This window comes from Akebia trifoliata, chromosome 11 (genome assembly GCF_017979445.1).
Source record: "Akebia trifoliata isolate Shusen 1 chromosome 11, ASM1797944v1, whole genome shotgun sequence".
Classification (NCBI taxonomy): Eukaryota; Viridiplantae; Streptophyta; class Magnoliopsida; order Ranunculales; family Lardizabalaceae; genus Akebia; species Akebia trifoliata.
This window is the reverse complement of record NC_141385.1, coordinates 43,240,415-43,267,870: the sequence shown is the minus strand read 5'-3', so window position 1 is coordinate 43,267,870 and position 27,456 is coordinate 43,240,415. Positions and strand designations below refer to the sequence as shown.

General features: G+C 33.8%; 1 protein-coding gene across 1 annotated transcript; it reads left to right on the top strand.

Moving 5' to 3' along the window:
• Window positions 1-1,903: 1,903 nt before the first annotated feature.
• Window positions 1,904-16,215, top strand: LOC147391871 (glycerophosphodiester phosphodiesterase GDPDL4-like). The gene is made up of 9 exons (XM_086457427.1): window positions 1,904-2,174; window positions 5,353-5,646; window positions 7,246-7,361; window positions 7,955-8,456; window positions 9,913-9,951; window positions 10,096-10,380; window positions 13,247-13,386; window positions 14,310-14,793; window positions 15,680-16,215. Exons 1-9 carry the CDS (start codon window positions 2,066-2,068, stop codon window positions 15,991-15,993), a joined length of 2,283 nt encoding a protein of 760 aa, XP_086313553.1. The 5' UTR covers window positions 1,904-2,065; the 3' UTR covers window positions 15,994-16,215.
• Window positions 16,216-27,456: the final 11,241 nt, after the last annotated feature.

Here is a 27,456-nt window from a genome sequence, read left to right as displayed (position 1 = left end):
CCCTTCAATTCGCCTTCCTACTTTCCATGGCCTTTTTAAAAAGATAAGGGATTATCAACATTAAGACCTTTCGAAATATCTAATAAAGAAACATGAAATGATCTTTGGGTTAAGCTTCTTCAAATCTAAATAATAAAACTTGGCCTCGACAGGGCAACCCCAAACATGAAGATGGCCAAGACTTAGTTTCTTGTCAATCCAGATCTTATACGGAGTATCGGGTGCAGTTTTACAAGGAACTATGTTGTGGATGTACACTACATACTTCAAAGCTTCACCCCAAAAAGATTATGAAAAGTTAGAGTGACTCATCATACTTCAAACTGCATCTTGGTAAGTCCAATTTCTTCTTTCAACAATATCATTTTGCTTTGATGTACCCAGAGTGGTGTATTGATGAATTATCCCTTGTTTTCTCAAGTAATCCACAAAAGGACCATAATTTATATCATCTTGATCCATCCTTCCATAACATTTTTCACATTTCTAACTAGTAGTTCCAACCTCCTTCTAGAGACACGACACAATCTCTTATGACACAATATGAAAGAATTCTCAATTGAATGCAGATATTTTATACTTGAAGACTCAACTAGTAAAGATAATGTAAAAAAGTTGTCAAGACATAACTGATATAATCCATTAGCGAATAATCTACTACCAATCATATCCGAACCATGATAAATAGATAAAGTCGAGTTTTTAAACAAAAAATCAAAACCGCAAGCATCCAATCTAGAAATGAAAATCAAATTATGTCTAAAAGATGAGATATAAAAGGTGTTCTCCAAACGTAAAACGAAGCCAGAAGATAGAACTAGATGATAGGTTCCAATAGCCTCAACCTTTAACGTCTCTACATTCCCAAGAAAAAACTTATCCTCAGGTCTGGGATTTTTCATGTTGTTGAATCCCTACAAGGAATGGTTGATGTGTACAGAGGCACCTAAATCAATCCACTATGAATTCACTAGAACATCTAGAAGATTTGATTCATGGCATACTAGACCCATACATCTTGAATTCTTCTTTAGCCAATCTTTATACTTGTCGCAGTTCTTTTTCAGGTGGCCCTTCTTTTTGCAGAACTAACATTCAGACTTTTCTACCTTTACAATTTTTTTCCTTCTTCACTAGGACTTTTAGTTTATTACTATTTTTGTTGAATCCCTCTTCTTAAAAAATTTATTTTCTCTCAAAATAACACTAAAATGAGCCAACTTTTTTTTAGACCCTCTAAGATGATTTTCCTCAATTACAGTTGATTGAAATCCCACTTAGTCTCTTGTACGTTATAGTTCACCTTGAAAGTATTGAAAGACTTGGGCAGTGATAGAATTGCTATGTGAACCATTAAGTCATCTTCAAAGGTGATGTCATGCTCGTGAAGACTGCAACAATGTCAATCTCCTAAGGGTCGTCGATGAAGTTCTGACAACTCCAAGAGAACCTTACGTAATGAAGTTTGCTACCCACAAAACCTCAGTTATCATATTTGGCATACAAAAACATGATCTATTATAAAATTTTAAGAATTTAAAAAAAATAAATAAATAAATTTTATCCTTGAATTTTAGTTTTAAATTTGGGAGTTTGGTAGTTGTCCATTTTCAACATCTACAATCAAGTTCAAAAAAGATTTTGTTTTTGAATTTTTTTCTTTCGAATTGAGTATTTCCTTGTACCTAGAAGCTATGTTGTTGGATTTTTAATTTCAAAGACCCTTAGTACGATTTTAAATCTTACTAAGGTAGTCATGGTAGCATGATTCATAAAGTAAGGTTTGATCGATTAACAAACTTAATAAAGTAGGGGTGTTCTTGTAACAAAATTATTGGAACAAGTTGGTCTGCTCGGTAAATCTCTCCAAATAAAATTCAATTATCAACTTACTCACTCTCTCTCTCTCTCTCTCTCTCTCGAACACACAAACATTTATTCTCGAAGCCTACCTGAACTAAAGTAATTTACTCTCTCTCTCTCTCCAATAAAACCTGTAAATTCGTCTAGAACTCGCCGAAGGTTTTCGAGCTCTGAAGCTTCTTCAAGCGATTTTTCTTCATCAATGCCGACCTTTCGCGCGATTTTTCTTTTCTTCGTCCTTCAATCAGCAGCAACGCTTGTTTTTGCTCAGAGATCTAGCAACCACACCCGTTTATGGCAGACATTAAGTGGTTCGTCTTCACTTACTCTCTCCATCTCTTTGATTCTTTCTTTGTTTTTTCTCCAACTATTCTTTTTCTCGATTTCTTTTGTTGTTCGTTTATTGGAGCATCTGTGTTTGTTTGAACTGTGGAATGCTGGGATTTTGTTTGTGTGATTAAATGGTGGTGTTTGGTATTTTAATTAGTTAATTTCCGTTTTTTATATGAATTTCAGCCTTTTTGTTTGGTGGAAATGGTGGACTTGAGTGTGAGATCTTCAGGGGGATCACTCTCTATCTCTCTGTTATTTATTTATTTATTTATTTAAATTTACTTTAATTTTGAAGATCTTATTTAAAATCATCTCATTTGGCGTCGCTTTTTTCTGAAAAAAAGAAGAATAAAAAAGTCGGGCGATATCAGTCTTGCATAGTGGTAAGCGGTTTTAGCTTCAAATGAGCAGGCAGAAATGGTTTAAGGAATTGGTATTTTTTTTTTTTTTCGGTTTTAAAATAGATGTCTTCCCTTCAACCCCCAAGGGGGCTGGCCTAGTGGCAAGCCGAGCCTTGATAAGCTCCTCAGTAAGGGTAGGTCCAGTGCTCGAAACCCCCACAAAGCAATGAATTCCTTGGGGCCACCCTCCAGTGTCCGGTTGACCCTTAACTCAACCAGTTGCACATAGGACTTTTTGAGGGGGCGGTGCATGTGACCGTGGGATTAGTCTCATCCGAAGGTGGGGAATGTGGATACCTGGTAAGAAAAAAAAAAGAAGAAGATGTATTTCCCTTTGTAAATTATTATTATTATTTATTTTTAAAAAATGTTAATTTGAAGTTTTTGTTTGAAAGTATCTCATTAAACATATTTAGCTCTACTTTTTTCAAAAAATATAAAATAAAATCAGGCGATATCAGTTTTGCTTACCACGGTGTGGCAAGTTGTTTTAACTTCAAATGAGCAGAAATGGGTTTTTTAAGGAATAGGTGCTCTCTCTCTCTCTCTTTTCTTCCAAAATAGATGTTTTTCACTTTGTAAGTTCTGTATGTAGTCCAAAAATATGAACTTTGCCTCTTGTATTTCCTATTTCAGAGTTTTGACTGTTCCCCATAGTTGACCTTGAAGTTCAATTATTAAAATCCACAAAAAGATATGCATGTACAATGGCGGCCACTTATGTTCATATAACTTGTTCTACGGTTTAAGAGATTATTTTTTCTTTATTGGTAGATTAATTAATAAATTCATGCTCATAAATATGGCAAGTGATCAAAATTCTCTTCTGTTTTTTTTAGAGAAAAAAAAAAGGATTATAAGATGTCTAATTGTTGGTTATAAGTGAAGAAGCAGAGAATCTTCAGTCAACCCAGATGAATTCAACTTTGTCATTTGTTAATAGAGCAGCTTAAAAGCATCAAAGGTGATAGAGAGTGGTGGAAACACAGGGTAGGGGGATGATATGTTACACCTTTCTAGAATGAAGTGGTGGTCGGTTTCAAGCTTGATTTTTATTCCAAAAGACAGAATTTGAGACAATTTAAATAAGGGTCAGGTTCCGGTTACTCATGGAGAATGACTCATGAGAAAACACATGATCCAAACCGTGTAAACACAAAATCCAACGGTAGGGATTCATGCGTATCCATATATCATAAATCTTGAGGATACTTTTTTTTTTGGATTGATAAATCTCGAGGATACTTATATTGAGGATAAATCTCAATCGTTGGATTTTATGTTTACATGGTTGGGATCATGTATTTTTCCCATGATTCTTCATGAATCAACAGATCCCAACCCTTTAAAATAACGGTCCCGCTACTGTTGTAATGTGGGGCAGATAAAGAGGGTCACTCGCCCTAGTTAAGTGGGAATAATTTTTTGTAGGTGGAGGATTATCTCAGTGCCCTGTTTCAAGTTTCAACTCATGATTTGAGTGGAGAGACTTGTTTCTTGTGTTTTCTGGTAATTAAGGCAATTTTCATAGAAGGTGGAACATCGGTCTCCAAGTGACCATGATCGACACTTCCATTTTCAGCATATTATTATGGAATTATGGAAAATGTAAATGAATGTGAGGAGAGTTTAATGCATCTTGTAGATGTACATACTTAAAAGATGATGAAATGATTTGTAGTAGAGATTCGGGACTCAGAGCACCATGAATGGTTTCACAAATGGATGTCTTTTATGACATCAAGTAGAGTGATTTTGAGATCAATAATCCAAAGAATTGATGATGCAAAGTAAGATTCAGGTAAAAGATTTCTATTAGGAGTTGATTATTTAAAATTCTACCTCAGAAGATCACCGGTGGTCTTGCAAACATGCCCAAAGCAAAGCTGTGTTATATAATTTATGCAGCGATAAAATTTAACCTCAGGGTAACAAGTTAATTCATTGACAATATAAGTAGCCTGGACTCCGAACGTCCTCCATGCCATGTCCCAAAATTTTGGGGTGGGCTGAATGAATCCTGTTCCTTCATTCAATTCTGTCTAAATTCATATTGACACATTGTTTGAGCAGACATTGTAAGAGTGATTCTCATATTGTGGCTTAGTGATTATGTTATCAACATATATTAAGAAGGATGAAGATCAATGCCGGATTCTTGAGCACAAATAAAATAAAACAAAATGCAAAGATTTGGAGAATATTGTGCTCTAGTACTCCTTTTGCTGTTTGTTTGGGAATTTGGAAGGAATGGAACACTAGACCATTTGAAAAGAAGCAAACCACTGCATAAGATCATAATAAACATCATTGGTTTCATGTTTAATTGGGCTAAAGTGTTTCTAGATTTAGAGGTGTATTTTTTGATGATTTTATTTTTAGATGGGACGCGGTATGTAACTCTTACTTTAGTCCCTTTGGATGCCTTCCTTATATGAAGGCAGATCTCTCAACCTCCTTTATTAAATCAATAAACTTCTTTACCTATCATAAAAAAGAAAATTTGGAGAATCATCTATCTCATAAGTAATCAATTGCCTTCTAAACCCAAACCATTAGTCTTTTATGCTACTTCCCATTAATCTTGCTATTGTTTTTGTTTTTTTAGTATATATGTTTCTTCTCTTCAGAAGTTGGTGCATGGAGTACTAAATTTCCTATTGCTTTGTTTGATTTCCTAATATAGGCTTACTGTTGAGGCTAAAATATTCTTGGGAACACTACTAGCAGACTTACACAATGATTTCATTTGCAGGAAATGCACCTGTAGTCATAGCTAAAGGTGGGTTTTCAGGGATTTTTCCCGATTCCAGTTCAGCTGCATACAGTTTGGCATTGGTGACTAGTTTGGCCAATGTGATTGTTTGGTGCGATGTACAATTAACAAAAGATCAAGCTGGGATCTGTTTACCAGACCTAAAACTAGAGAACGCTACCGATATTGCAGATATTTTCAAAAATAGGGCCAAAACGTACGTTGTTAATGGGGTAGCTAAGCCAGGATGGTTTTCCGTGGACTTTACCCTGGATGATCTACAAAATGTCTACTGTAAGTTCAGACTTGAAGCCCTAGCAGAGTGGTGGACTGACTTGTTAGCAATCTCCTGCCCTTGATAGTATAACATAACTTCATTAAAGTTTGAAAAAAACATAATCCCAAGTACCATGGGGCATTGAATACTAAATATTCAAGAGTGTTGATTGACACCTTACCTAGTAATTGGCAATGCTGACTGGCAGGGGCGGAACTACATAGGGACAAGGGGGGGCCATGGCCCCCACAAAAACGTCAAAAAACATTTTTATTTATGTACTTAACCCCCTTTTCAAACAAGTGGTGAAGCCGCTGTACTAAGTGTAGATGGTGTGTGGCCCCACAAAATATATAAAATCATTCCACAGTTGTACGGGTTGAGCTACATGTGTTGTGGCCCCCAAAAATATTTTTTTATGTAGAGAAACACTTTCCTTACTAACTTAGTAAGATTCAAACCTTACTAAGGGTCATTGAACACAAAAGGATTACCAAATTGGCAAATTCAAGACCATAGTCCTCTAGATTTCATGGAGAAACTCAAAAATGGACGACTACTGAACTCTCAAATTTAAAATTAAAATTTAACATTGAAAAATAGCCTATAGAGTTTTTTATTTTTATTTTTATTTTATTTTATAAAGTTTATAGAATTTTGTCCTCTACATCCCTTTGGTGTAAGATCATGTTTTAGGATGCCACAAGGTGCACTCAATGACTCTTAGTAAGATTCAAATCTTACTAAGTAAGGCTACCAACTCTTTTATATATGAAATCTTGGGGAAGTAAAAATCTTTCACAATTTCACTAACTTGTTATACGCATAGTGACAAAAAACTGCTATTTTAAAAGTTGCCAGTTAAATCATGATTTTTTGAAAAATCACGAAGTTTTTGAAAAAGCCTTTGATTTTTCAAAAAATTACGATTAATCGTGATTTAATCCACAATTCTTTGAAAAAATCACGTTTTATTTTTATTTTTATTTTTAGCATTTTTAGATATTATTTTTTTATTTAATATATAAAATACATATTTTTTTACACTTAGAATAATTATTTTTACTTTTTAGTTTACCAGATGTTTTCCTAACTTTATCAACTTTTTCCAAAGCTTTCTCTCGCCAAATTATTCTCGAACCCCGACTTTTTCACTCGGGTCACACACTTAAACAAATTGAAATTTTAAAACTAATAGAGTTAAATCAACTTTATTTAGGAAATTTTGAGGGTTTTTCAAAATAAATATTATTTTGGTCAAAATGGCGTTAGACTAATTGTTAGGGTATGTCCACAGATCAACTTTCTCCACTTCTCTACTTTGAGAGTTTGAGTTGCAAGAAGCCAATAAACCGGCCTTCCTCCCTTTTTAAGATTTTTCTTCTCTTCTAAATCCTCATTCTTTTATAGATTTTTTTTTAAAATCCTCTTATTATTTATAATTTTTCTTATTTCATCTTCATACTATTAGTTTGGCTCCCACAAATAAAATTCTTTGGGTCCGCCCCTGCCGACTGGTGCATGACCTAGCTGAATATTGATGAATTATTACTTTTTTGCAGTTTGAGGTATGATATTATTGATTCAATACTGACAGTTCATTTGCTACGTGATAGTAACTCAAGGAATTTTTTCTCGAACTGATGAATTCGATGGAAATCTGTTCGCTATTCTTACTGTTGAGGAGGTCGCACAGAAAATGAAACCCCCTGGCTTATGGTTGAATATTCAGGTAAGTTTAGAGAGCTGCTATTGGCACTCTAACTTTTACTTATCACACCTCAATTAAAAATAAACAAAATAAGTGAATGATTGAGAGTGAGTAAAGGTTGGGGTGCCAATAGAAGTTCTTTCTTTCTTTTCTTCTGTTTGCTAGATTTCTATTTTCTGGGTTTAGAGTTTTATAAGAGCCTAACCATAATTGTAAACAACTACTGAAATTATTTGAACCAGTGTTATAACGTTTTGTAATGTTGAGATTATAATTTGAGCCAAACCTTTGTAATGTTCGAAGAGTGTGTTTTAATCTTTAATTGGGGTGTGATGGATAATTTAAGAAATTGAGGTGTGATAAGTAAAGGTTGGGGTGCCAGTTGCAGCTCTCTAAGTTCAATAGATTGCATTATGAAGTGACTTGGGGCCTTTTGTAAATGTAGAGTAAACGTTGTGCCAGTATTGCATAAATTTTAATTTTCTTCTATCTGAATCTCCAAGTAATGTACCTAGCTGAAGTTTTAATTCATTAGGACAGATTACACTATACTTTAAATCTATCCTCAAATTCATTTTTGGGACCAATGTAATTTCTCTTACATTTAATTGCAGCACGATGCGTTCTTCTCGCAACATAATTTGAGTATGAGAATCTTTGTACTCTCTGTATCAAAACGTATTATCGTTAATTATGTTTCATCACCCGAGGTGGGATTCCTGGGAAGTATTGCTGCTCGATTTAAAAGAAGCAAGACGAAACTAGTTTTCCGCTTTCTTCGGGAAGAAGAGATTGAGCCTACAACCAACCAGACTTATAAGTCACTTTTGGAGAATCTGACATTTATCAAGACGTTTGCCTCCGGAATTCTTGTTCCCAAGATTTACATATGGCCTGTTAATGGTGGTCAATATCTACAACCTCATACATCTGTTGTTTCGGACGCTCATAGGGAAGGGCTTGAAGTTTTTGCTTCAGATTTTTCAAATGATGTACCCTTCAGCTACAATTACAGTTATGATCCAATAGCTGAGTATCTATCATTTGTTGACAATGGTAACTTCTCCGTTGATGGTGTGCTGTCTGACTTCCCTATAACTCCATCAGAGGCCATAGGTAAGTTCTTGTCTTAAGTTGCATCACAATGGCCATACCCCAGCGATGGGCATCAATTACAACTACTGTTTTATCATAATCCTGTTTTTACTGCATTAGATGCAAAGAACAAATTTAATCCAAGAATTTATACAAATGTGTGCTCCCACATCTTTTAGCACTATCTTACACTTCATTTCTTCAAATTTCTGATAATTATGCATGGATTTTATCTTTCTATAAATTTTGCGTCCTTGAATGTCATCTTTTGGCTCTTACAACTTTTTTTAATTGCTGGAAACTATGTTAGAGACCTTAAAAATATTTTATGTGATTTATCTATCAAATAAAAAAAATGTTCTTTTATGAGATTCAGATGTTTCTCACTGTCAGCTTGCTTTCAGTGAGCACTCTTCATTTATTTCTCAACCTCAATACAACACAACCCTATCTGTTTATCAAATGGGTTATGTGGGTTGGGTTGTGTCATTTGTTACATGTTGTCAGGTTAGGGTATAAGGGTTTGACATGATTATTAAATGGGTGGGGTAAATTTTCAGAATATCCTTATCTGCCACCACTGCTCAAAATAGTAAGATTATTGTTTCTTAAACTTAGAAGGTAATATGATCATAGAGTCTATAGAAGGGCTTTTTTTTTTTTTTTTTTTTTTTTTTTTTTGAAACTCTTCAACCTGAAGATAGTGTGTCTGAATTTCAAATGAAACTTATACCAATAAATGTTAGGCAACAAGCAAGATAAGGAAGAAATAGAGCCTAGATAAGGTAAAAGACTAGGAAAGGATCTTCAATATAATTTTGGTCTAGATTTTTATGCATATGTAGGTCCTAAAACATATAAAGAAGCTATAACCTCTTCTGAAAGAGTACTTTGGAAAGAGGCTATGGATGATGAACTGCGTGTCTCAATGGAAACCCGATTGTACTTCTGTTTTTTCAAACAGGGTGGGGGCATCTGTTGTTTATAAGACAACGTAGTGAACTAGGAGCCTCAAAACAATTCCCAATTCCTTTTCTCTGTCTGCTCTTCCTTTTACCCCTTCAAATTCAACACCCAAATATCATTACAAATTAACCTAAAACTTAATCACTAAGAATACAAAACTGTTTCTTATGCATGCTAAAATGAATATAAATGATTATTGGTATGCGATGTGGGATTGCTTAGTTGGTAAAGCCTGTTTGTGTTGATATTCCAGATCTGGGTTAAACAATAACAAGAATAAACTCAAACCTTCACATCATTTATATTATCTCTAATCCTTCAATGGAGTATTTTATCTGTCAAGATCTATATCCAAAAAACCTTTCTTCATGTAGGATTTGTAAAATTACTATATTGACATCAGGAGTTTGACAAGGCTAAAAAGGAGTTACATGGTAATACATATATGCAGAAAATTCAATAGTACCCACAATTATAATTATATCACACTGACATCTCACTGTTATTGCAGATTGCTTTTCTCATATAAACAAGAATTATCCTGTACGAGGTATGCATGCCACTATCACATTTTGAGTCCTTGTTGCAACTTTGATATTTAGGTTGACTTGTTGGTGCCTCAGTTTGATAAAAAAATTAAGTCAATGTGTATGTATCCATTCCAAGTGAATACTTTACCTTTCTTGTGCTTCAGCAACTTCAAAAGTTATATCTCACAACGGAGCCAGTGGAATGTACCCTAGTTCTACTGATCTTGCATATAAGCTAGCCGCTGAAGATGGTGTTGATTATATTGATTGTTCCGTTCAAATGACACAGGATGGGATCCCAATATGCTTAAGTTCTATAAATCTTATGGATGGCACAGATGTTACTCGATCACCCTTCAGCCGTTTTTCTATTACTATTCCGGATATTCAAAGAAAACCTGGAATTTTTTCTTTCAATCTGACATGGAAAGACATTGGAAGCCTGAAGCGTAAGTTTAAGTTTCTCTCTTCTTTGTATGTTACCACATGAACTTATTTGATTTCAAGTTTCTATTTAGGAGTCCTTGCAAGTTTTGAGAAATGAAAAGTTATAGATAAAGAAATCTTAAAATTTTCAAAATCTTATTAATAAAAAAAAAAAAAAAAAAAAAAAAATCAAACCCTTGTTGTGGTGACTGATAGTCAACGTTTTTTTTTTTTTTTGTTTTTTTGTTGTTGATATGGATCCTATGGGGATTCTTGTCTTTCCAGATGTAATTGGGTCTCTGGAAACGGTAGAATAAATGGGTGATGGAAAGCTGTAGGAAGAACACAATTCCGGTTTGGCCTCCATGTAGTTTGGGCTAAGTTTTTTAGCAAATGTAAGGATTTCTTTTGAAGAACTTGTTTTCAGATAAGGTAGCATTAGTAGGTAACATGGGTAATGGCTAATGAGTGTTGTTCTCTTGGTCTCTTCTGTTTTCTTTTAAAGATAGGTCCCCTTGACCTCCTTAGTATTTACCTGTCCTTGCTGTTAGTTATTTTACCTCTAAAATATGCAAAACTGAGGTATCTCAGAAACTGTACGAGAATTAGGGCATTTTGTGATTTGCATGGGCTTGACTCTATTTGTTCTTCTAAACAAAGTCAGATCATGTCTGTCCTAAGCTATTTGCTATTAGTACCCAGCACTTGTACACTATCGAACTCAAGCTGCAAAAACTCTCTAATCATATATGTTGGTTCCTAGACTGCTATTTAGACTTCAGTTATGGCCAAAATAGTTTTCCTAACACTTAAAAGTTGTGTTCTACACCCACGATGTACCTGCATATATTTGCCATACATAGGCAACATAATTATCAAGTCTCAGTCCATCAGAATGCAGTCTCATTCTATATTCATGACATAGTAACTGATAGGGGTGCAACTTGGTTCAGTTCAGTTTGGTTTGAGGTCAAATTGGAACCGAATCAACATAGGTCGGTTCCACTAAATAAGAACCAAAACCGAACCAAATTTCATTGGAACCAAACCAACTCAAACCAAATTAAAGTCGGTTTGGTTCGGTTCGGTTCCACGGATTGCAAATATTTTATAAATTATAAGTAATATTTTTTAATAAAAAAAATAAACATAAAATTTCATATAATAAATCACAAATCTATCCATAAAAAATCATTTGTTTATCCATAAAAGATCACTAATCCATGTAATAACTCTTAAAATCATTCATAATAATTATTATATACATATATATTTATTTATTGCATAGGGGTTCGGTTCTACACAAGCTTGATCCGAGAACCGAACCAAATTGATCGGTTCTCCATTTTTATAACCTGGAACCGAACCACAACTTGTTCCAAACCAAACCAAACCACCCCAAAGCCATCAGTTTGGTTCGGTTCTCAGTTTGAACTGGACCAAGTTGCACCCCTAGTAACTGATGTTGGAATAGTTGGTAATGAGTATATAGTGTTATTAAGGACATATATGGTATAATTTGTAACTAATGTTAGAATAGTTGGTGACGAGACAAGGGTCTTTCTAGTTACAGTAGGTTTGCATTAGAGTTCAGTCCCAATTCCATACCATTTTGCACTAGTTCTGTGTCAATTAACTACTTACATTTATGGAGAGCTCCCTTATGTTTTCTTTGTAGATGATGCATTGTTGGTCAATGAAACTGGAGGGGGTTAAATTTAAAACGAGAATCGTGGAGTGATACCATATAAACTAATGGTTCTAAGATAATAAGGTCTAAGACAATATATATGCAACACAACTTTGGTAGGAACTCTCTTGGGGATTAGGCATTACTTAAAATTGATGACAAAAAATACCCTAAAGGGACCACTTTTCTATTTCGGTTATTATACTTGGAAATGGAGATATTGGTGAGAATTAGTGCTACGTAAATCAAGGTGAGAAGCACTTCTAGAGTCTTATATGATCTCAGTGTACTGACGAAACTACAGGAATAATAATACGAGACACCTGTATGACTAGCCGTGCAGCATGGAGTTGAGTGTTGGGAAGTTAAGAAACGTGTTCATAGAATGATCATAGAATAGATGAGGATAAAGAATTTTAGATTGGTGAGTAGTAAGTATGGGAAAAGACTAAATTAAAAAATAAATAAACTAAATAAAGTTAGTATATTTGAAGGAATTCATGAATAGCCCCAAATATAATAGCAGCCCAACAAGAGTAGCCCTGTGGTGAAGGTTAATAAAATAGTACATGGGACTTAGGACGATGAAACACACTAGTCATCTTTTAGAAATAATATTTTTTTTAATAAAAATATTATAGTGGAGGATGAGACCGATTTAAGTGTTAGGATTTTTCTCGGGATGTGGTAGCATGCATGTAGATGCAGGAACGTTCTACACGATGAAGTTGATTTATAGTTTTGTTTTTTTTGTTTTTTTGCTAAGCAAGGGAGGTGGTTAGTAGTCAAAGTAAAAGTGAGTCAAAGTAAAAGTGAGCTCAATGGGATTGAACCTAGAGGTCGTGGGATCAACACTCCGCACTCCTTTACCAACTTAGCTAAGTTAGCACTTTCAGTTCATTTACAAGTATGAATACTATAGTACAGAAATACCAAATGCCCCCAGTAAGCAGGCCACAGTTTTCACCTTCATTACTAACCTACCTTAATGTCCTTTTTTACCCATCTTTCTTCAAAAGATTGTGTTTTAATTTTTCTTATGTTTCTGCCATTCCATTGGTTTATCTTCTTGGGATTTATTACTATGTACAGAAGAAAATTCTCCTTGGAACCCGAAGTGATTAACCATATTTTCTTATCTTGAACAACAACATTTATTCCATATTCAATAATTTATTTTCATTTTTATTTCACTGTAGCGGAAATATCAAATCCATCGTTTGAGTTCAGATTGTTTCGAAATCCGGCGAATAAAGGTGAAGGAAAGTTTGTATCATTGGATGAATTTTTGACCTTTGCAAAAAGCAAACCTCTTGCTGGTGTCGTGATTATCATAGAGGTGAGTGTATAATACTACTAGGTGTCCTATTGGTACAAATGACAGTAATTTATAACCTTTTAATTCAGACAAAACATGATGCGTACCACGATTTTAAATATCATCTGAGACAGAGATGATTGTTACCGTTCTTGAATGAGCAGGATATTCAACGTGAATTTTCCTTCAAATTGATTCATCCCAGATCCGAGATGACTCATCCATGATTTTGAAAATATTGGACAAGGCAATAAAACTAGGCTGAGTAAACTGAGTTTTTGTATTTTTCTTTTGTAAAAATACCTATCTTTTTTATAATATAAAATTTTATCATCAAAATAAAAATATAATCGTATGACTGAGCATCTTCTAATCCACCTTACTTTATAAAAAATATAATTATTTAGAAATAAATATACGTATATTAATAATTGTAAACTGAATTAAACGGTTTATCTCGTCTGAGACAAAATGAATTGGATGAGTCAACTCAGTATTGGTAGAGGATGAGAAGAGATGGAATATTGAAATTTAAAACCATGATGTGTACTCCTCTTTGAAGAATTGAAATACCTGACTTTTGAAGAGTGGATGGTTCGTCTAGTTGTGACTTGTGGCTTAGTATTGCCTACCTGGTTCAAGGGTAATTTTAATTGAAGGAAATTTATCACCCATGTCCTTGAGATAAACTTAAACAGGGATAAAATTAACAAATTCTAGTCAAGATGGCAGGACATTCGGAGCCCGTTGTCCCAATCACATGTAGGTATAGCAAACACTATTCACTTGGTCCATCTAGCAATCACGTTGACCAAGCATATACGAATACCTCACTTGCACTAGTTTTGGACAATTGGAGAAATATTGGGTCCTGACTTGTATGCCTTTCACTTTCAGTTTGAACATTATTTTCTTTTCTTTTCTTTTCTTTTCTTTTCCTTCAGCATGCAACCTTCCTTGCACAAAAGCTGGGTCTGAGTGTAACTGATGCCGTACTGGAGGCTTTAAGCAAATCCGGTTATAACAACCATACAACCCAGGAAGTTATAATCCAGTCCACCAACAAAGCGGTTTTAACAACGATTAAGGAGCAATCCAATTACAAGCTTATGTACAAGGTTGATGAGGATGTCAGTGATATTGATGACTCATCCATCGAGGACATCATGCACTTCGCCGATATTGTGGCTATCAGCAAGGCTTCCGTCTTTCCTGATAATATGGCATTCCTCACTGGTTCTACCCACATTGTACCAAAGTTGCATAAGTTTAACCTCTCCGTCTACGTATATTTATTCAGGAATGAGTTTGTATCTCAAGCATGGGACTTCTTCTCAGACCCAATTGTTGAGATTAATTCATATGTCATGGGAGCCGGAATTGATGGAGTCATCACCGACTTCCCTGGGACTGCTGTAGCGTATAAAAGTAAGTGGGTTCCAACTTCCTACTCCTTTGGAATGCATTGTGGTTTAAGTTTTTGCAAGAGCACTTCTTTCAGGATTCTGCATTTATCTGTTGGAAACCAACTAATTTCAGTTTTTAAAAAAAAAAAAAAAAAAAAACCTCTTTCCTGACTAACTTAGCAAGGAAAAAAGAGCCTTACTCAGGCTCATCCACCGTCAAAACAAAACCTCAAGATTTGTTATGCATCATGAGGTTTTGTTTTGATGGATGAGCCTTAGTAAGGCCTTTTTTCCTTTTATTAGTAAGGCTAGTCGGGCTTTTTCAGTAAATGTCACTGTGACCCATTGATGATTTTAGAGAGAGAAAAATACACTTGTGCTTTAAGGTTGGTTCTAGGATTCGTAAATGGGCTTCTAAAAGGTTTTGTTAAGAATAATGCTGAAGTGACCTGAAGATTGTACCTCATATCTTACTTTCCTGAAGTGGAAGTGTATAAGAGCCGTATATGCTTTTCATTGAGAAACGAGCAGTGAAAAGCATCTATGGTTCCTACACACTTCCACGTCAGGAAAGTGAGATTTGAGGTACAATCGTGAGGTCACTCCAGCATGACTCTTTTGTTCCATTGTAAGCTATGGCTTTGAAGCCCCCTTTTGCTTGGCCTTATATCAAGTGTAGTATTTCTTTGTTCTATTGCTCAAAAGAAGACCTCATTTTGCTCTTATATTAAATAAAAATAACTACATAATATGCTTGGCTTATAAATGTAAGATTTTATCTTATAATTTTTTTTATAGAATTTGTTTATGCCACTCATTCTTATATGGGTAAATATTAGTATTGAATTATGTAACTGTCGCATTGCAATCTTGTTACCAATATGGTATGGTACTCTGGATTAATGCAGGGAATTGGTGTTTAAACAAGGGTACTATGACACCAACTTACATGAAGCCTGTTCATCCTGGCGATCTGATGGGAGTCATTACCACAAATTATTTGCCTCCAGCCGAGGCACCAAAACCAATCCTGATGGAGCAAAATGTGTCAGAGCCACCTTTACCTCCCATTTTGAAGAAAGGGCCGAGCAATATTACAAGTGGACCCACATTTTCTCCGACACCAAGTCCTCGTAGTGGACATCCACGCATTGCTGCCTCTGTTTTCTTGTCATCTCTGTTGATGCTCCTTGCATCTCTTGTCCTATTCTATCATATCTAATTTTATGGGCCAATATGTTTTCTGGGATAAAGGAGGTTAGGAGCTTTTGCTTGTATGATTACAATACTAATCCTTTTTTTTTGTTTTTCTCCAATTTGATGCATTTTTTTTTCTCTTTCAATCTAGTAGCTCTATCATTATTCCACATATTTTGAGAAAATGAAGTCCTGTAAACATTTGTAATGTTGTTGTGGGAATAGATTCTTTATACTCGGGATCTTAGTTGTGTGTATTTTGTATGATTTTAATGGATCTTGGGCCTGTGTTCTATGAACAAACACAAAGTGAAAACCAGTTTGGAACTGAATCTGGTCGTTAAATAGTTGTTGTATTTATCCCCATAATCCTGATAAAATATCTTGTCCAAGGGGCAATGTAATTTTTTTTCAAAGTTGAGATCCTTCTGAGTAAGCTTTGCTCTTTACTTTGAAAATTGATGCTGAGTTAAGTAAGGCCCAGCCCAAGGTAAGCTTGGGCCTGCCAATTAGCATCCACGCATAACTCATAAAACTTGGAAATATGAATCATTGAAGCCCTTGACATGGTGCACTTGTGTAAAATCCTAGTAAAAGCTAGGGGTGCACATGGTTCGGATTGGTTCGGATTTTGGCAAAATTGGAACCGAACCAAACATGATTGGTTCTACAAATTTGAAACCGAACCAATCCAATTACCCTATAGAACCGAACCAATCCAATCCAATCTTGGTTCGGATTGGTTCGGATCGGTTCTCGGTTCTCATACTTATTGAAGATAGATACCTTCTTCCTCAATCCAAACATTCTATCTCCTCCAATCTTCAAACCTTAAAAACAAGTAGGACTTTTTTTAAGCGTGGACTTTGGGGTAATAAAAAAATTAAAATTTGTCTATATTTCATTTAAGAAATTTGATGTAGATGAGGTTCAATAAGTAGAAAACAATAGATTTTATAGAAGATGAGATAGAGGATGAGTTCAATAAGTTGAAAATGAAAAAAATTCTCCAAGAAAAATGAAGGGATTTTTGGCTTGAGGTTTAAAATAATGGCATTTAAGTCATTTTATGTTATTCTCCTAAACAAATAAGAAATATATTGAAGATCCATTCGAGAAGAATTTAAATTTGTTTACTGTTAATTGAAGGCGCCTGAGAGATCGATAGCCAGAGATTTATCGAAGCTTTTTGAATCAGAGAGAGAGAGAGTTCAATCTTCGTTTTCCGATGAGTTGGCGAGGCGGTGAAGTGAGGTGAGTGAGAGAGACGACTGAGATTGAGAATGACAGCGGCTAGGGTTCTATTTTCAGAATTCTTCGAATAAGAAGAAGAAAAAAGAAATAAAAAATCAAAATTTTCATTTTTTAAATAATTATATATATAATTGGTTCGGTTTTCGGATTGGTTCGGTTCTATTATATCCTAATCCGGAACCAAACCAAATTAACTGGATTTTTTTTTCTTCAATCCGTACCCGAACCGTGGGTGTGTTTAATCCGAACCAATCCAATCCAATCCAAAGGCTTCGGATTGGTTCGGATCTCGGATTTACCCAATCCAATGTGCACCCCTAGTAAAAGCCATCTATTCAATATGTTAGACACCATTTTGGAGTTATGGATGTTAGCGCTTATATATAGACATCATTTTGTAGTCCCTCCATCTTTCAATGAGTTGTGTGGAATTATAATGGGAACTTGAACATCGTTCATGAGGTTGCAATGTGGGACGTCCAACATGTTCTAGTTTTGGTTAGGTTTCTATGTTTTGTTGGGCTTTGTGGAGCCTAGTTATATTTTGATCCGGTTGACGACCCGACCCGACCTGAATAATGTTTGCGTGATATTTTGATGGGATATTTTCTGAGGCTTAATCCATGGAGTGGAGGCTTGGGCCGATAGGCCCAAGCTGGAGCGCTCATGGATAAGCCTCCTGGGGGCAACGCCCCCGGGAAAAATTTTTGGGGCCTGTTTTGTAACCCATTGTGTATCTTGTGCGCAGTATATAAAAGCCGTTTTTGGTGATTAGGGTTTTTTAAGGTTTTGGTTGTCGTCTTTGAGACTAGAGCCGCACTTTTGTAATTCTTCTCGAAATAGTGAAATCTCTACAACTCCGTGGACGTAGGCAAATTGCCGAACCACGTAAATACTGTCTTGTGCGTGTGATTGTTTTCTTTTTCGACGTGTGTGTTTTTCTTCTATTTCTTGTTTCTCACAAGTTTGGAATTTCGGGTTGAATTCCTTACATGTTTTGCTAAGTTTTTATTTCAAGAATGATTTTTGTTTCTATTTCAGTTTAGATTTTATTTTTGTTTCTTTTTAGAGTTGCTCTATTTGCACATATCGAAATGGCCAATTGTACCACTTGCTTGTGATACTCAACTCAACTTTAAAATACCTAATTGCACACACCCAATAAATTTGTTTTAACCTTTTATTGCTTATTGCATACGCCTAAAGGTACCAGACAATTTCTTTTTATTTTTTCTTTTTCTGAAAGCGTCTCGATACTTTTTACTAAATAATAAAAAATGTCACAATGGATTAATTGGGGGATTTGCTAAGAATTGGGAGTGACCACCTAATTTAGGTCTAGGAATAAAACATAACTCCAAATCAAGTTCGAATTGGTTTACAGATAAGAGAAATAGGTAAGGGGTTAGATTACAGGTTTTAAAAGGTGTTAGGCACCGAACCCGCCCGATCAAGATGATTGGTCTCTACTACGATCCAAGAAAATCCTATGGTCAATGGAAAAAGACTAGAGTCAAGTTAGGATCCAATCATCATCATCATTTTACGTCAAATTTACTAATCGAATCCTCCGATCACAATTCCCCAAATATTCAAATGATTCCTTGAATTTCGCACATAAAAGGGGATTAAAAAATGAAAAAAAAAAAAAAAAGCCTAAATTTTGTTTAATCTCTTAAAGCTTACGTGGCAAGTTTTCATAAAAATTGAGATTCAATTAAAAAATGTCATGTGCATAGGTAATTTTCATATAATTTAGCATCTATCACTCATAAATGAATTCCAATTCACACATCATTTCCAAATTGATGAAATATAATCACATGTATAATTTTCAAATCAATAAAATCCACATCGCACATACTTACCAAATTGGTAAAATGTGAATATATGTAAACCTTCTAAATTAGTAAAATCTATATCATACATGATTGCTAAATTGGAGATTAACAGAATATAAATGTATATAAAATTTCTAAATTGATAAAATCTATATCATGCATGATTGTCAAATTGAAAATTGACAGAATATGAATATATATAAAATTTCTAAATTGGAAAAATTCCATATAAACCAAACTTCTAAATTAACAAAATGAGGGTATATGCATAAATCTTTAAATTTTCAAAATAGTCATCATCGAAAGCATAAATATTTACCAAATTAGCCATTGATTTATTGCAAGTATAAAAACTTATAAAAACTATCAATTTTCTGTCCAAACAATAATATTTATTAAACTAATAAACATGTCACATGCTAAAAAATTTTAAATTGGAAAAAAAATCTTCACACATAAATTAACTCCCAATTTAATGATTAAACCATGAATATCTTCTAATTTAACAAATATACTATGACATGGAATAATTCTCAAATCATCAAACAATATATAACATGTTAGAATTTATCGAATTGAACATTATTTATTCCTAAACATGAACAATTGTTAAGGTAATTCGAGTTATTGTAGTTTTAAAAAAAAAAAAAAAAATTCAAGCAACCTCAATTTCATCAACTTAAGCATGATAATCATGAATTTCGTACAAATATATAATCCATAATCCTATTAGTATAATAAATAAAACGAAAGGGATGAGAACCATAAGTCACATGATGAATATAATCCAAGAATAATAGAAAGCATTAATGAAGGACAGAGTAATCATAAATAATAAAAAAAAACTGAGAATAAATCATGAGGAGAAGGAGAAAGAAAAATAAGAATATAAACAAAAATAAAATCAAACTTACCTCTATGACAGAATGGTGGCTGTTATGCGTTCCTTCGTACACAACTCGAGATGGCTTGCAAGTATTGTAGTGATAGAAGATTGAAAGTGAAGATGACTGTTGTGTGGAAAAGGTGCTTAGAGAAGAAGAAAAGTGAAGATGGTTGTGGTTGAGGCATTGAAGAGAAGGAGTGACGATGGCTGTTGTTGGGGCGTTGTAGAGAAGAAGGAGCAACAATGCTATTGTTAGGACGTTGTAAAGAAGAAGAAAAAGCAATGGTGTTGTTGTTGGGACGTTGTAGAGAAGAATAAGTGATGATGTTGCTGTTGGGGCGTTGTGGAGAAGAAGAAAGATTGATGATGGATGTCGCTGGGGTCTTCAAGAGAAGGAGTGAAGATGCTATTGTTGGGACGTTTAAGAGAAGAAGAAAGAGTGACGATGCTGCTCTGTGTTTGATTCTTCTTCAATTCCTTTTCTTTTTCTTCTTTCTTTTTTCTTATTATTATTTTTTTTTATTGTTATTTTTTCTTTTGCAAGATCAATTGAATAGAGAAAAAAAAAACTCAGCTTTTTTGTAACGTGAGGAGTCAAGAAAGAATGGGGAGGACGTCCTTTTATAGTCTCTAGTTGCCCTTTTTTTTTTTTTTTCTTCTACTTTCTATTTTTATTTATTTTCTCTTTCCATCGATTTTTAATTGGGACATTGGATTGATCTCCAATATAAATAATTTTCTTTTTTTTTTCTTTCCTTTTTTACTTCTCCTCTCTCTCACATTTCTCATAAGAGAATGTGGATAGTGATCTTACGTTATTCACAACTTGGTAGTTCTTTAATTGGCAAAAAAAAAATATATATATTCATAGATTGATTGGATGAATTAAATTTTTAACTAAGTGATTGGTTCAGTGAAGAGTTAAATTTTAATTTTCGATTTGATTTATCGATTGAGTTAAGATTTGAAATGGGTTAGTTAAATTAAGTATTAATTTTCGATTTTGATTGGTTGGTTAAGTTAAAATTTTAATTTGATTGATTAATTAAGTTTTAATTTTTGATTTTGATTGGTCGGTTAAGTTAAAATTTTAATTTGATTGGTTAATTAAGTTTAATATTCAATTTGATTGGTTGATTAATGTTTAAATTTTAATTAATATTATGTTTGAAATTTTGATGTTTAAATTTCGGGATTGAGGTTTCACCTTTCGATTTAAATTTCTTCATTTGATGAAAATTTTCAATTTTTCTAAGTATGAGATTTCTAGATTTTTCGATGTTTGTGAACATTGTTGAAAATTTATTTTTAATCAAGTTTTCTTAAGAATTACGGTCTCTAGGTAAAAGTTTGATATCAAGGGATATTTTGATTTTTTTTATAAAATTCTTCGTTTTCACTTATTTGGGTCTTGTTAAACTTGAAATTATATTCTAAGAGTAATGAAAGTACTTTCAAGACACTTCGAAGGTGTGGGACCCACAAGGGGTATTTTTGTCATTTTGTCAATTTTTACCAATTTTAGTGTGAGACTTCTTTTAGACTTAATTTGATTATTTCTAAGTCTCGAGATCACATTTCATAACTTTGCGAGGTCTCTAAGTTATTAAAATATGTGACGAACCTAAGCGTGCGTACTTGCTAAATTAAATATGTAGTACAGTAATCTTAAGCATGTGTAATTTTCTATGTTGAGTGTAACGATTAAGAAAGATAAAAGGATTGGAAGCGAAAAAAATTTAGGAGAAGGGCTAACAAGCTTTCGAGTCCTTTGTATATTCTACGTTTATTATTAGGAATCCACAACAACCAACAAATTGTTGAATCAAGTAGATGTAAAAAATAGGGTGTCGACACTTTTTCTCTTTCTTTCTCATTTCTTCTTCTTTGCATCTAAAAAGATTTCAATAAGGGTTTTAAGTTTTAATCTTACTTGTTTTTCTTACCCTAACACTTCCAATCGAGTCGAAACTATTCACAAGAGAAAGTTTTGTTCGATAGGTACCGAATCTGTTTTGTAAGTTTTGATAGGTTATAAGTGCCTATCGAATTGATTTTGTAATGTTCGGTAGATATATCTACCAAATCTGTTTGGTAATATTCAACAGGGACTTACTGAATTTGCTAAAACAAGTTTAGTCTAAACTTACCGAATAGAATCTATTAAAAAAGTCTTTGAATTCTTTGATTCAAAATCATTGTTTTGAAGATTTAAATAGTGATTTTTCCATCTTACTTAATAATTAAATGCAAAAAATAAAAATAAAAATGTTTCAAAGAAATAAGATAATTTGGAAAAAAAAAAAAAAATTAATCTCTATTGATTCAACTTCTCATAAAACTCAAAAGGAGATGAATATGAAGAGAGAGAGAGAGAGAGAAGAAGAAGAAGAAGGACGGAAGGAAGGAATGAAGGAAATGGGTTTCTTGTTCAGTAAGTAAAAATAAAATGGCAAAATAATAATTTGATTTTTCACAAAATTCACTTAAAGTAGGTTCAATTAGCCATCTCAGTGTGTGCAAATAGAGTGACTCTTCATTTTAGGAATACTTAAGTTGGATTTTTTCTTATTTGATTTGTAAGCGCCCCTATAGGTAGGTTCGGCTAAGGGATAATATATATATATATGGGTGGGGTTTCGTAGACACATAAAGCTACAACGTTTTTGTCTTATATGATTAAAAAGATTGAGAATGGGCTGATTTTTTGTGAGGATGATCTCTATGGTGAGGGGATCATCCTTGCAAAAAATCATTCCATTCCAAAACTTCTAACCTCATCAAAAGTAATTTACAAAAATTGGACGGTATAAAAATTTTCAACTTGTAAACATGGAGCTAGAAGTTTCATAATGGGCTGATTTTTGGCAATGATGATCTCCTCACCATAGAGATCACCCTCACAATAAATCAGCCCATTCCAAATATTTTTGCCCATATAAGACAAAACATGTTATAGTTTTATGAGTAGCTTTATGTGTATACCGATCCTAATCCTCTCTCTATATATATATATATATATATATATTAAAGGTTGTAAGTTCCATAAAATGTCTCCTTGGGAGTTGACAAGTAATATTTATTCTAGAAAGTAGTCTAAATTTTAAAAAATATTTATTTTTGGTAGAGTGAAAAGTCAATAAATATTTCTAGAAACATCCACGTCATTGGTTGTAGGAATGTTTCGGAAAGATGAATAGGCAATGCCCTTGTGTCTTGAAGAAGATCCTAGAGTAAGGATAGTTTTGTAAAATCACCGCTGGGTGTAAGTCTAAAGTTCTTTATAAACGAAAAGCGCCTAATCTTTACTCTCTTTCCATTCTTGTGTGCAACCCAAAGAACACCCTTTGAGGATTTCTCCTGCTCATTAGAAAATGTTTGTTTTTTAAGGTTAAGTTCAAGAAAATGTTTTCTAGAAATATTTCTTCTTGGAGTTGAAAAGTCATTGATTCTAGAAAAAACCCTAGAAAAAATTTATTATGTGAATAGTGAAAAATCCTTAAATATTTTTAGAAATATCTAAGTTGTTGGTAGTAGAAAATTTCTTGTATGCCTTTGTGTCCCGAAGGTCCTGAAACAGAAGGTCCTTGACTAGGGATATTTTTGTAAAATCAATCTTAGGTCTAAGTCTATAAAAGGAAATGCCGTACGGCTGGAAGGAGTGTCCTAAAGTCCTTTATAAAAGGAAAGTGTCTAGTCTTTTGTCTCTTTCCATTTTAAGTATAATTTTATTTCTCACATTTTTCTCCAATGCTTGATCTCCATTTCCCTTTGGTATTTGATTTGTATTAAAATTACATCAAGGCTTTGAAAAGTCAACAATTATCACTGGTAGACTTTGCCAATTAAGCAAGTTAGCTATCACACTTTTATAAAACTTTGGTGTTGCTATCAGGTAAATCTGATTTTATTGAGATCAATAGCCAAAAGAGGGAGGGAATTTACCATAGATCTATGGTATCATAATTCATAGACTTTACCAACTGGCACCTTAAAAAAATTGTACCAACCAGGTAATCCTATTTTTAATAAGACTAACAACTCAAAAAGGGTGTAACTAGCATAAGTAAAGAGGAAATACAATAAGTATCGACCCCACTCCACTATAGATTGAGTTGGAAATTTATCTCCTACAAAATTATAGTAGAGTAGGACTCGGTTGTATCAAGAATTATACCCATATACCCAAAAAGATTGTATCTCAAGGATGGTTGTTCCTCCTCTTTTATCTTCTCCCTTCTTCCCCTCCCAAAGAATACCCTCAATTGTATTATCTTTTCTTCAACCTCTTTCAAAAAATACCCTTCCAACTTTATAAATTGTCTTTCCTGTTTTCCCTTTTTGTAATAATGCCCCTTCAAATTTGTTGTCATTCCTCCTTTACCCCCTAAAGCCTAATAGAGGATGACAAAGTCTAGCATACAATAAAACACAACTGTTGACCCCATTCCTTTGTCTCAAAATTTATACCACATAAACAATGTATCTCGAGGACAGTTGTTCCTCTTTATTTGTTTTCTCTCTTCTTCCCCTTTGCAAGATCCTTTTCTAATAACACATTTCCTAATTTATTGTTTTTCCTCTTTCACCTCTTGAACTCCAAAGAGGATGCCTGTGTCGAAGGCACAGGCAAACTCTAGTATATATATAAAGTAGATTTGAAGTTTCTTAGTCATAAGATCATAATATTTTTTTTTTAGATAATAAAGCATTAAATTATAATAATTAATTATTTTAGTCAAAAAAAAAAAAAAAACCTGGTTGCCTCCACCAATATTTTCAAAATATTGCTCAAGTCATCTTGGTGATCTCACAATAATGTTTAGGACGATTCATGATCGATTGTAAAGCTTGCTAAATAAATGCAAAGATAGAGATGTGAACTAAAACTTTGGGCAAGTCGAATTCGTTCCACAGGGACAGTTTGGATTCAAAATCTCATTCGGATAAAAAGGCCAAAACAGAATTAGCAACAGATTTTTTTTTAAAACAAAATTGATTTGTTTAAAAATAGAAATGAGAGTAGCAACTAATTTGTAAATGAAATTGAAACTGAAAAGAAAGATTGAAAATCTAAGAGAGAGAGATTAGAGAAGTCAAGTAGGCTTTTGCAATGAATCCATAATGTAGATAAATTCTAAATACAACTCAATCCATGGAGCAAGTCATTGCTCATGGATCGGATGGTGGAACAATTAAATCCTTGAAAGTAATTAAAAGATAATCATGAAAACACTAGCATAATTTAGATTGCCCAACTTATCTTTTGATTTTTCACAGAGCATAGCCATTCTTGAACTTATCTAAGTAATGGCTATCTAAGTTGGATCAGAATTATAAGCTGGATTATCTTAATCAGAAGAGAATTTTCAGAATTAAAACATGTAAGCAAAGCAAGAATTTAAATCTACACTAGAGGGATTAATTTGCTCTGGCTTCCTTAACTTCTCTAATGAGAATTTAGCCAATCATTGCAGGAATTAAAATTGCAGAAAAAAGATCAAAGAACATGGGTGAAGAAGAGGATGATCGATCCGGAATTCTTCTTTTATAGCTCTCCCAAAAATTACACAAACAATGAATGGTTCACTCTTGATGTTCTCACTACACTCAAGATCTCACCCAAAGGAAAATTACAGAGAATTCTAAGCAAGAAGAACCAAAAATTACACAAGAGGAAGAAGAGCCCCTTTCTTTGAAATGAACCTTCCGATTTATAACATTCGTATTCGGGTTGATTTGGCGAATGATTTGATTCGAACAACCCATTCAGTTACAACCACCGAAGCAATTGGAAGCTTCTATGAAAATCTCGATGACAAATTCCTCGAAATCACCGCGGAGCACCAAAGCTTAACCTCGGCGCGGTGACGTGACGGTCAAATCCTTCGAGATTTTTCTGGATGCTTCCTTTCGACTCGCGTATTGTAACCGTCTATGTTTCGCGATTTGATAACTTCCACGTGCACTTTATTTATCTACAATTAACAATAAAATCTCATTAGCTCTATTAATTTGGATAAATAATTTAATTTTATAATTATTTAAAGGAACTAGCATTTATAATGTGATAGAATTCGAGAAATTACGGTCCCAAAGTCAAGTTATTGGGACCTTATCACACCCCCAAACCTCAATTTTGCTAGTCTCGAGCAAAACTTAAATCTAAATAACTCCTCTTTCGTGAGGTTCCCGACTACATTTAGCTTATGCAGTAAGCCCTTGAACCCCTAGGTTACCCCTAGTGGACGAGTTAGACTCGTGAGGATTTGCAGTGAATATACCCACAAAATTCTAACATTTTTAAAAGATAACAACTTCAAAATTATTGCATATAATTGCATTTTGATCGATTGTAAAGCTTGCTAAATAAATGCGAAGATAGAGATGTGAACTAAGACTTTGGGCAAGTCGAATTCGTTCCACAGGGACAGTTTGGATTCAAAATCTCATTTAGATAAAAAGGCCAAAACAGAATTAGCAACAGATTTTTTTTTAAAAACAAAATTGATTTGTTTAAAAACAGAAATGAGAGTAACAACTTATTTGTAAATGAAATTGAAACTAAAAAGAAAGATTGAAAATCTAAGAGAGAGAGATTAGAGAAGTTAAGTAGGCTTTTGCAATGAATCCATAATGTAGATAAATTCTAAATACAACTCAATCCATGGAGCAAGTCATTGCTCATGGATCGGATGGTGGAACAATTAAAAGATAATCATGAAAACACTAGCATGATTTAGATTGCCCAACTTATCTTTTGATTTTTCACAGAGCATAGCCATTCTTGAACTTATCTAAGTAATGGCTATCTAAGTTGGATCAGAATTATAAGCTGGATTACCTTAATCAGAAGAGAATTTTCAGAATTAAAACATGTAAGCAAAGCAAGAATTTAAATCTACACTAGAGGGATTAATTTGCTCTGGCTTCCTTAACTTCTCTAATGAGAATTTAGCCAATCATCACAGGAATTAAAATTGTAGAAAAAAGATCAAAGAACATGGGTGAAGAAGATGATGATCAATCCGGAATTCTTCTTTTATAGCTCTCCCAAAAATTACACAAACAATGAATGGTTCACTCTTGATGTTCTCACTACACTCAAGATCTCACCTAAAGGAAAATTACAGAGAATTCTAAGCAAGAAGAACCAAAAATTACACAAGAGGAAGAAGAGCCCATTTCTCTGAAATGAACCTTCCGATTTATAACATTCGTATTCAGGTTGATTTGACGAATGATTTGATTCGAACGACCCATTCAGTTACAACCACCGAAGCAATTGGAAGCTTCTGTGAAAATCTCGATGACAAATTACTAGAAATCACCGCGGAGCACCAAAGCTTAACAGCGACGCGTTGACGTGGCGGCCAAATCCTTTGAGATTTTTCTGGATGCTTCCTTTCGGCTCGCGTATTGTAACCGTTTATGTTTCGCGATTTGATAACTTCCACGTGCGCTTTATTTATCTACAATTAACAATAAAATCTCATTAGCTCTATTA